This window comes from Calonectris borealis, chromosome 7 (genome assembly GCF_964195595.1).
Source record: "Calonectris borealis chromosome 7, bCalBor7.hap1.2, whole genome shotgun sequence".
Classification (NCBI taxonomy): Eukaryota; Metazoa; Chordata; class Aves; order Procellariiformes; family Procellariidae; genus Calonectris; species Calonectris borealis.
Window position 1 is genome coordinate 36,564,399 of NC_134318.1, and position 10,986 is coordinate 36,575,384.

The 10,986-nt window shown below is 42.3% G+C and overlaps 1 protein-coding gene across 1 annotated transcript; it reads left to right on the forward strand.

Moving 5' to 3' along the window:
• The first annotated feature begins 4,580 nt into the window (after positions 1–4,580).
• On the forward strand, positions 4,581–10,440 carry KCNK18 (potassium two pore domain channel subfamily K member 18). Its single transcript, XM_075155482.1, has 3 exons — positions 4,581–5,195; positions 6,272–6,418; positions 9,629–10,440. The coding sequence occupies exons 1-3, from the start codon at positions 4,979–4,981 to the stop codon at positions 10,438–10,440; spliced, it is 1,176 nt and encodes a 391-aa protein (XP_075011583.1). The 5' UTR covers positions 4,581–4,978.
• The last annotated feature ends 546 nt before the right edge of the window (positions 10,441–10,986 follow it).

The window sequence follows — 10,986 nt, forward strand, 5'->3', positions numbered from 1 at the left end:
AGATAGCAGAATGAGCAGAAGGAGGGAGAAGCGCCTGCCACAGAGCTCTGCTGCGTTGGAAACCCGAGCAGCAACCAAACCCTCCTGCACGCTTGCACCCCTGGCTCCTGGGTGCACATGAAGCTCTGGGAGAGAGAAGACGTTGAGGTTACAAGTTCCCTGAGGAGGAAGGGGTAATATTTCCCCCATTTGGGGTGCGTGCCTGAGGGGGCAGCTCTGCTCCTTCTAGGCTATTGCTGATTGCTTGGGTTTGGGGAAGGACTGAAAGAAGAGGGGCAAGTGAAGTCCTTCTACCCAGGCAATGATTTTGGGGTGGGATGAAGAAGTGGCTGGTTAGCTTGCGAATGAACAAAGGCTGGTCCTGCTGTTTAGTCACCAGGTGAAAAAGCCTCCCACCAAAGGTGTTTTCTGGCTGTGTGACTTCAACAGTACTAAAAAAAGAGGAGGAACAGAGACTAATACTGAAGCCTTGGCTGGTCCTGGGGCATATGAAGAGTGTTTACCTCTCGTAAATGAAATGATGGGACCACTTGCTTGGCTTTGGTGTGAACAAAGAATGAAATAGGAAATGCTCCTATTCAGGGTGAGAGTCCTGGACATCTTTGAATCCACTTAGCATTATATGCAGTGTCAGGATGCTAGTCCTGAGTGCTCTCAAATATTCCCAGAGGTTACAAGCTCAAGCACTTGACTCAAGCGAAAGCTGAGACTTTTAAAGATGGATACAAAAGAAACTAAACTTTCCCCTGGGGTGTCCAATAGACCCTACGCAGCCAATTAGTGCATTTCTCTCTCCATCCCAGCAGTGTGAGGTGTAAGGGGACAGTGGGAAGAACTGGAGGTATCAGGGGAACTCATACTCCAGGGGAATATGGTTGGGGTAGGAAGGAGAAAAATAATTGCAGAGTGCCTGAAAAGCACGTGTTGCTCATCCGGCAGGATATATGTGCTCTGCATAGATGTCCTGTGTCTGTGTTGGGGCTGGGATTAGGGCAGCACCCATTTTGGGCCCTGCTGTGGGCTGAAATCCCACAGGGACAGGTCTCAAGAGCCTGAGGGTTGGGAGGGGTAGGGGTAAGCATGGTGGGTGGGAGGTGGAGAGAGTCCTTTGAAAGTGCTCATGGACACTAGTTCTGAAACCTCACTGACACCCCCCTAGCCTTCCTCACCAAGGGGGGGGTCTATGTCTGGGTATCAAATCTAATGTTTACACAGTCTTGAGATTGCTTTTTTAATGCAACTACTGCTGCTGCTTGCTTTTTGTTGGTTTGGGGTGGGGTTGATATCATCTTTATCCAGAAACACTCATTTTCTTGGGGAGCTTAGGTGTATTAGTGCATTCTGGAAATACTTTCCCGGGGCCATACGCTAGAACAATAGATCAAATCCTCTGTGATGCTTGTTAACATCTAATCTTGAACTGAACGTTTTTAATTCTCATTGTCATGAAGTACTGCCAGGCTGGGGTCTTAGTCCTTTACTAAAAAATATTCCCGTCAGATTCAATGCCGGATGCAAATAAAAGCAAACAATTTAGTCCATTGCCTTTTTTTTTTATAAGGCACTTGTCATCCTTTAAGTCGGTTTGGGTTTGTTCAAAAAAGGAGAAGGCGTTACACTGTTGAATATTCGCCAGTACAGTATGCTGAATCCAACGGTGTTTCATAGAAGAGAGGTAAACACAGCAGGTCTTTGACAACACGGTAGATGACTTGATGCAGGAAGAGTTTTACTGATTATTTAAAAACATCTCAGTGCCCAAACAGTAACCTTCTTGGTTTAACCTTTGTAATCCAGGAAAATCAGATAAAGTAGGAATTCTAAGGTACGTATAATTGTACTGGAATAATTAAACCTTGCAGCTGTGGTCACAAACTTTCCTTTCAAGCAGCACCTTCAGAGCACTCACATTTGCCCTAATCAAAGAAATGGAAGTTAGGAAAAGTGCAGGTTTGCTGTCCATTAATGTGAATAGGAAATGCGTATTGCAAAAATGTCTCTCAATATAAGTACCAGTAACTCAATTTGGAATAACTTGCGGTTAGTGGGATTTGCTTTTAAGCAACTGAGTTCAAATATGTAATACAGCAATAGTGGGAAATGGTTTAGATTGAGCAAATAATGTAAAAATCATTTCTGGATATATTTTTATTAAATTTTCTCATTGTCACAAGCTCAGAGCCTGATGTTGCAAATGGCTGAGAAGCTCCTGGGAATTGCTAAATACTTTGCAGTCCTACCATGGAGGAGGCTGAGAAGATTTTAAAGCACTTTGGAGGAAAGAGGTTTATATCTGAGATGTAGATGAAAAAAATCTGCAGGACAAATTGTGTCATAATTACCATACTGGGCAGTGAAAACCTTTTTTAGAAGAATGTAAATGTGAATGTAAATGCCTCAGACATAAGGCCCATTTGACCCAGTACCTTGTTTCACTTTTCCAGCTGCAAACTATTTTCAGTTCAGGGGGTTATTGAACCCAGTGTGGTTTGTAGTCAGTATTAATGATTGTTCTAAACATCTCACCATCCTCTTCTTCAACATATGCAAACCCAACATCCTTTGGCAAAGAATTTTCCAGCTAAGTGAGAAACCATCCTGTTTTATCAGTTTTGAAACAGGTTTCTACTTGCTTCATTTGATCGTCCCTAATTCTGGTACCAGAAGAGACTACGAACAGTCGTCTGCTCTCTCCAGACCACCTATGAGTTTGAAGACTGCTGTTATATACTTCCTCAGTTTTTTTTTTTTCCCCTGGTCAAAGGCACTACTCAGTCATTCCTTGTCTGACCTTCAGTCATCCTTGTTGCTGTTTCAAATTTTCCCACTTTTAATATGTGGTATCCGAGAGCAGGGTACCAGAACCACATTGACTCCTCCAGGTATGTGCAAACCATGCATTTGTACAGTAGTATATAGATGTCCACTGTTTTAGTCTCTGTTTTTAACTCATACTTCCCAACATATACTTTGCCTTTTCACCACGATCAGTTGTTGGGCTGATGTGTTTGTGGTACTGTTACGTTGTACCTCCCCCAGACCTTGCTGCTGAGTGGTGAGGGTCAGCCCAGAGCCCATCAATTTGTATGTGAAGTTAGGACTGTTTCTCCCATTTTACACGTATCTACATTGCTTTTATCTGCCATTTCATTGCTAGGCATCCTCAGGTCCTCAGGTCCTCCTACAGTTCCAATCTTCTCTCAGTCACACTGCTCTCAACAATTTCATGCCATCAACAAACATTGCCATCCCCCTCTTTACCCTCTTTCCAGGTCTTTTATGAATGTGTAGAACAGCAGAAGTCCAGCACAGACCCACGCAGAACTCCACCAGCGATCTCCCTCTGCCTTTTACTCCTGCCCTCTGTTCCTCTCTATTAACCATTAATTTCTTCCTGTGAAGACTTTCTCTCTTATGCCGTAGCTCTTTAATTCCCTTAAAAACCTTTGAGGAGGGACTTTGTCAAGACTTCTTTAGAAATCCAAGTAAACTCTATCAATTTATATAACACTGGTACCCACTCTCTACAAAACTCTCCAAGAGAAGCCAGCGATGTGCTTCCTGCATGAGCACCCCACTGCCTACAGCCGCTTCGCTCTTCCACCTGCCCCTTTGACTTCTCCGTGTCCCTTGCTCCTCTGGTGAGGACACCAAACCTAAGTACATTATCTCTAATTACAACCTCTAAGGAAGTTCTGTTGCTTTTGATTAATTATGAACATTAGCAGTTTTCAACCCTGTGTTTCAGGTCAATGGGGAAAAAAAAAAAAAAAGAGATTGACTGCAATAAGAGGATTTATAAATCTGTTGTCAAAAAGCAAGACTGAGTCAATAAGGCAGATAACCAGAAAAGTAGCAAGCACACAGGCTTATTTTTATCTTAGCCCTGAAAGCCTCTTTTCTATAGTGGAGGCTTCCATATTGATGAGCATATAATATCTTGTGATCCAATTTGCTGAGAGTTTGACCTAGAAGGAATCACTGTTAACCATGTAGGATTTCTTTGCAGTATGGACATGTTGCTCGTATACAGCTCAGTAGGTCTTGGCTGCCCGAAGCTGTTTCAATTTTTAATGAAAGACTCGTAGAGATGAAATATTTAACACCTCTTTCTGTAAAGTCCAACTCCCCTTACTACCTCTACTAACATTGTGAAGGGCAGTGATACTGCTCATTGCTTGAAGTGTTTTAGAGTGATGGATGAAAAGGAAGGTTTCCTTTTAAAGTTGGATATAGTTTGCAAAGATCACTGACCTTGAACTAATCCTGCAGTTCTTACTTACTAAGGTCAGTGGGAGTTTCAATTAATAGGAAGATTTTAATCAAGTGAGAACTGTGCAAAACTTTATTGACTCTTTTTTCAGAAACATCCTTTACAATTCAAAAGACGCCCCCTACAAACATTACATGGTATAGAGAGAGATATTCTTTAAGCCATCTGAAAGAGAAATTAATTGTTCTACAGTCTGCCCAGAGGTGACAACAATTAGTACCAACCCCTTTTTTTGATTAATTTTAAATTTCCCTGTTCATTTCTGGGAGAAATCTTTAAAGAAATCCATCCCTTACAGTGTGCATTTTCCCTCCTGGGAGTTGGAAATGTATCTACTGTATCAATGGGAAACTGTAGTTCAGAACAAGAAACTTTAAACATGAGTTGGCTCCAATGGAAACCCACAGAAGCTGGTGATCTGTGCGCATTGCAGCGCTGGCTGATCAATAGTAATTCGGGGATAGAGTGGTGTATCGTCAACTGAGAAATATTTCAAGGCTTGATTAGTTGTGCTCCTTTCCCATTGGGACTGTAGTGCAATCTTCACTTATAAAGACATGTGATCTGAAAGCCTGAGGCAGAACAATCCTTGTTTTCACAGGAGAAGCTTTTCTGGGATGGAAAAGCTTTTACATCCTCATCCTTGTTTCTACAGGCTGTGTCTTCTCCACAAAATTTAAAAAAAAAAAAAAAAGCAAGCTTAGGATGGCATCAACATCACAGCCTCTGCGAGGTAAAAGGGCATGTAAAAAAATATTTTGGGCAGTGTTTCCTCATGCCTGCTTCATTCTGTCTCTTGTGATCTATGCTTTTCTTGGGGCTCTCATGTTTTCCCACATTGAAGGTAACCGGAAGGTGAATTTAAGTGAAGAATACAGAAAATTTCTGCAGAATCTGTGGTACATCTCCAGAAATCTATCAGGTATGTACTGGAATTTCAAAATGACTTAACTGTACAGAGAGTTACTCAGTCTCTTGCTTTTTGAATGAGATTTCGGGCTTTTGAAGACATCCTTCAAAATACTAACAGCTGAACCCGCAAGCAGGATTTTCCCTCTGCCTAGCTAATGACTGCTGTTGTTTGCTTGTCTTCCTTAGCTGTGATTTTTGACTGCAAGCTTCCCTGCTCCCTGTGTTCCTGCCTGAAAAGACTTTTCCTGAGGTGTCTGTGTTCTCCCTTTTGCCCAAGTTACCTAAGGTCCTTAAAGGGCAGTTGAGATTCCCATGGTATTTCCCTCTGATTGCTGGGGACTGAATCCTCTGTCTCAGAAAGTCTCTTCCAGCTCCCTCTTCCCAGCTCTGAGCTTCCCTACCAGCCCTCTGGCGATGGGATGCTTGGATGGATGCAGGTGCAGTGCTGCGCCCCGGATCTGGTGGTGCTGATGGAGGGGAGGAGAAGGGGTAGAACTCCTCCTGGATCTGTGTCGGGGCTCGTACATGGGCTCGGACTTTCACTCAGGTAGCTGTACTGACACGATGATCTGTTTGGGGCAAGCATCCCCGTAGATAATGTCCTTTCAAGCAGACCTCAGCTACGGGGAGGAGGAACCAGGGGTGCAGGCTCTGGGAGTCACAGCAGGGCGCTGGGCAGTGCCACCCGAGTGGTTCACATCGGTCACGTACCGACGACCCCACATTTCTAGTGTCTTTGGGTCAAAAGAAGACTAATCTCCTGGGGAGTCCAAAATGAAACAGGACATTCAGGCTGGAAGCTGAATATTCTATCTTCCTGCCTTGCTTCTGTATGCTTATTTTTGTGTCATATTTTGACTTTGTTGGAGCATAGCTTGTTTATTTGTTCCTTTTTTCCTTATTCACTGAAGCCACTGGAGCCCCCTGATTTTTTCGGGGAGGGGAGGGTGAGGTGAATATTTTTATCTTCTAAAAGAGTATGAGCAAATTCTCAGCTAGAGTAAAGTTCACTGGCATAACAGGCTGGCTGCTCCCTGAGTGGTGGTCTGCAAACACTCACCGTATCTCCTGTTGTTACTGTAACAGATAACATGACAGAAAATGAGGAGATATTTAAGGAAAAAATCCATGCACTGCTCAACACAGCTGAACGAGACTGGTTTGTCAATCCAAAAGATATATGGACTTTCTTCGGGTCTCTCTTTTTCTGCTGCACAGTATTCACAACTGTGGGTAAGTTCAGAGGTAAAGTAACCCCCTGCAGAACCGATTGCTATGGCTGCTTTCTCTAATGTATTTCTTCCAGGGAATTAAAAAAAAAAAAAACCAAACCCAAACTCAAAACCCAAATCTCCTTGATTTTTTGTCCTGAGTATTGACGATGAGTCTGCAAGGGGTTCTGCAAGCACTGATTGCAGAGAGGTAGCTGAGTCACAGAAACAAATCAGAATTCAGTAACTAGTGATGGTACACGCTAATTAGCTGCATCATTACATGCATACTATAACATGTATTCATATATGACATGTACAGAAAACTATGATATTAAAGTAAAAAGAAAGATCAATTTTTCAGTCAAACCTTATCCTTCCTACTATTATGTGTTACGTTGGGTAATGTTTTCTTCACTGGAAGAGGTCATTCATTATGCATATATTGTTTCTCAATTGTTTCCCTGTTATTTATGTCTAACCCCACTTTGTAAATCTATGGCTCTGTAATTAACCATGCTGTTGTTGTTCACAGTCCTTTGGGTTAACAGCACACAGCAAAGTTTAAGTCACACCTCTGAAATCTTTCATTCTGACTTCATATTTCAAAGGAGGACCCAGATTAAATAGAAATATCTGCTCTGGTTTTGGCTCCCTCTGCATTGATAAATACAACTCCTCATGCTCATTCCCAAAGTTACTTTTATCCCTTTGCTAGTCTTTCTCAAATGCTGGCAAGCACAGGCACTATCTGAATTTGTCAGAATCAAAGCTGGATGGGAAATAGTCCCACAGCATCGTATCAAACTGCAAAGACATTTCTCCACTGCATTAGGATATATTCAAGATCCCAGCATGGGTATGCATCTTAATGCAAAAGAAAAACTGAACCTTAAAAAAGAGCTTATCCTATACAAGGAATAGTGTGAGAGTTAATATATTCACTTGGAGCACGTAGGAGACCCTTGCATGCTGTCTAAGTCGCAGCAGAGGCTTGAACCTCAGACTCTGATGTCTTAGAGGACTGTTCAGACTCAGCTTCTTGAAGCCCCTGAGTTTGAAGACAGTCATCTAGGTTGTCAGAGACATATACTGGAGATGCAGACCTGAATCCTCACCCCAGTGAATATTTCCTAGTACAAACATCACAGCTAGGAACATTTGAAAGATGACGTTTTATCAGAAAGTTTTGACTTCAGCAAACTGATGAAAAACTATATTTTTGAAAACTTGTTGCCTGGGTATACTTACCCGTCTCCATTAACATGGGACTTTACCAATGCCCCCATACACACTGACCCAACATATTTATTTCTTAACTGCCATTATTTTTGGCCTTCATAACGCTGAGCACTAACACAGCTTCCTCAGGCTCTGAGCTGAGTTTTGGGATCAGTAGGAAGCCTGGAATATTTGTTGCTAATAGGTGGCTATTTCCATTGCTGTGGGTTTGTTATTTGCAGTATTAGGAACTGATAAATCACTTCAGTTTAGAGTCAACTTAGCTACCTTTAATTATCTAGGAGGAGCGAGGCATCTAGTCTGAAGATCGGTGGTCTGAACTGCCGTCTCTTCACTGCCCGCGGAGGTTGCCTAGTGGCTCAGCTAGGCTAGATTTCTGGATAGCTAAATTTAAGCTCAAGATTAGTTTTAACCCTTGAAACTGCACTAGGTATTTTAATGCACGGAAATTGAGAAAAAAAAAGAAAAAAAAATTACTCTGTACAATAACTACAATAATTAATCTTCCCCAATTGCTTCAGCAGTAAGGATTAGCATTCCCAGTTAGCCAGTGGGGAACAGAGTGACAGAGAACAGGTTTTCAGTGCCTCACAGCAAAGGAGGGGCCAAGGTTGGAGTCAAACCAAAGGCAGCCATTAGTGAAAACAGGCATGAATGGATGAAGAAAATGAAGGAAACCATACCTCAGCATATGAGCTAATAATCTTACAGGCTAAGTGCCTGGCCTGGAAGATCATCTACAAAAGGACAATGTTTTTGAATGGAGAGGAGAAAGGTTTTGCGTTTTTTTGGAGGATGAGAAGAAAAATGGTTGTTAAAATTTAATACAATTGATATAATACTGATGTTTTTTCCCACTGTCATGGAAAAGCACTAACTTACAATTTAAGTTTCATATCCAATATGTTAGAGGAAGGAACTATAAATACATAAATTGAATTTAGGGAAAGGGCATATCTTCTGCTACCATTTTATGTATCATAAAGGCTGTGCGTCTGGTAGCGCTTCCCTATTTGTTGTAATTGATATTTGTAAGCTTTAGTACTCTAGAATAAACACACATTTCCTCATGTGATAAACATATGCTTCCTCACTTGATCCTTTGTTTTTCTGAGTACATTTAAGAGACTCTGAAAACTATCAAGTCAGTACAAACACAATGTCAGTACAACATATGCCATTACAGCTAGATCTGATGAATTAGGGACAATTTCAAATTCTGTTATTAGCTTACCATTCGTCACACATAGTTTTGACAAAGAAATGAAGTTTGAGGTATGGGTCTCATTGTCCCAGTCTGATTCATAGTGCTGTCCCAGTTTCAAAATCCAGATCTGAATCTTCCCAGAGCTCAGGGAGTTTCATGCCCAGAAATCATTCCGTCGTACTGTGAGATCCTGTAGGCTGGCCAGGAGATGATCCCCCAGCTCCTCACGCACAGTCCATTAGCTTCCCCCAGCATCGGCTGTTGGCTCTCTCAGCTCAGCCCTCAGCTCGACTTCCCTGCGGAGGGACCCATGGGCCCAAGACCTCTCTGGCTGAATTGCCTTTTGGATCCTTCTTAACCCAGATTCCCGGGTCAGGAAATCTTCCTGATAACAGTCTCCAGCAGGACAGAGGCTGCACACTGGTCTTGGGCTGGCCCAAACCTTTTGTTTCTCCTCCCTAAATGGCCTCTCGTTGCCAGGCAGCTGAGTCAAACAGCTGAGAAGGTGCAGATAAGGTAGGAAGAGTTAATTCGACAGAACTGGCAAACTCCAAACCTCCAAGCGCTTGAAGAGGTAGGATGCCTGCATTAATAACCAGCATTTGAGACTCAGAAATTTTAATAGCTTCAAAGCAAAGCCAAAAAGAACAGTATGCTCTGGGCTAAAAATTGACTTTTAAAATTGACAGCAATAAAAAGCTCAGAGGACGTGAATACCTAATAAATCACAATGTTCTCTCTTTCTCCCTTTCCCTTCTCTTCCTCTTTTTGTTTTTGTTCAAGGTTATGGTAATACCTATCCCGTGACACGGATTGGAAAATATCTCTGTATGTTGTATGCTTTATTTGGCATCCCTCTGATGTTCTTGGTCCTGACAGACATGGGAGACATCCTTGCGACTGTCTTATCCAAGTCTTACAATGAATTCAGAAAACTACAGTCAAAAATTCTAGCCTCTAAACTCTGTTCTGGATCCATGTGTAACAAAGGGGATGAACTGAAATGCAGAGCACAGTCTAAAGAAGTCATCAATGACCCCTTGACTATTATAGAAGTGCTGAAAAGTCAGCCTGGTGTTAAAAGGAAGCCAATCAAATATCGCAATGCCGAAATTTTTGAAATGTTAATTGCCAGAGAAAATGAACACACAAACCCAGCAAGAAATAAAAGCATCGAGAGATGGAGTTCATGTCCCGAACTAGCCAGGGGAAAGACAATGTCCAGAGTAATTGAGAATTTTGACAAAATAGGGAAACAGTTAGAAAAATTAGATGTGCCCATTGTATTAATGGTGCTGGTTATCTTTGTGTACATCTCCTGTGCAGCTGCTATTCTTCCAAACTGGGAAACCAGGTTGGATTTTCAGGAAGCCTTTTATTTCTGCTTTATCACCTTGACAACTATTGGATTTGGAGATACACAACTGGAACATCCCAAGTTTTTCTTGTTTTTTTCCCTCTATATTATTATTGGCATGGAAATTGTCTTCATTGCTTTTAAGCTGGGCCAAGACCGCTTAATTGGTGTGTATAAAAAGGTGATTTCATTTTGTGGGGAGAAAAAGATGCCATCAAAGAAGGTATATCCAAAGTAAGAGCAGTCGTTTCTCCTTCACTTGTAAGCATTGGCCACTGCAATGAGATGAAACTGTTCCTGTGCATTTCTGTCTTGAGCTGGCAGGAGGCGTATTTTATTCTGATTTCCTCTGAGAATCTGCTGTAAAATGGCTGAATACCTCAGAAGACACTTGGTGAAGGCATCTCCAGGGAGAACTTTCCAACAGGGTCCCATCTCCTAACTAAGAAAAGAAGATGATGCATGATGAAAAAGCAGAAGGCTCTCCCTGCCAGTGCTCCCTAGCACCTTTTGCGAAGCTCTGACTTTCAGCAGCCTTTCTGTCCTTTCTCCCACAGCAAGCCAATTTTGGATTTTTTTTTCAGCACTTGTCCAAGCAAGGCCCAGATCACTGTCTCGTCCTGCTACCTTGTCTGCAGCCAGGGACAGCTTGGTCGTGGCTGTTGGTACTGAACCGTGACAGCATGCTACAGCAATACGATTCATCATCAGAGAGAGTTGGGAAGAAGTATGAACCCAGCTGCTTTTCCATCATGACTGCATGTGTTGCAAACATTGCACCTCT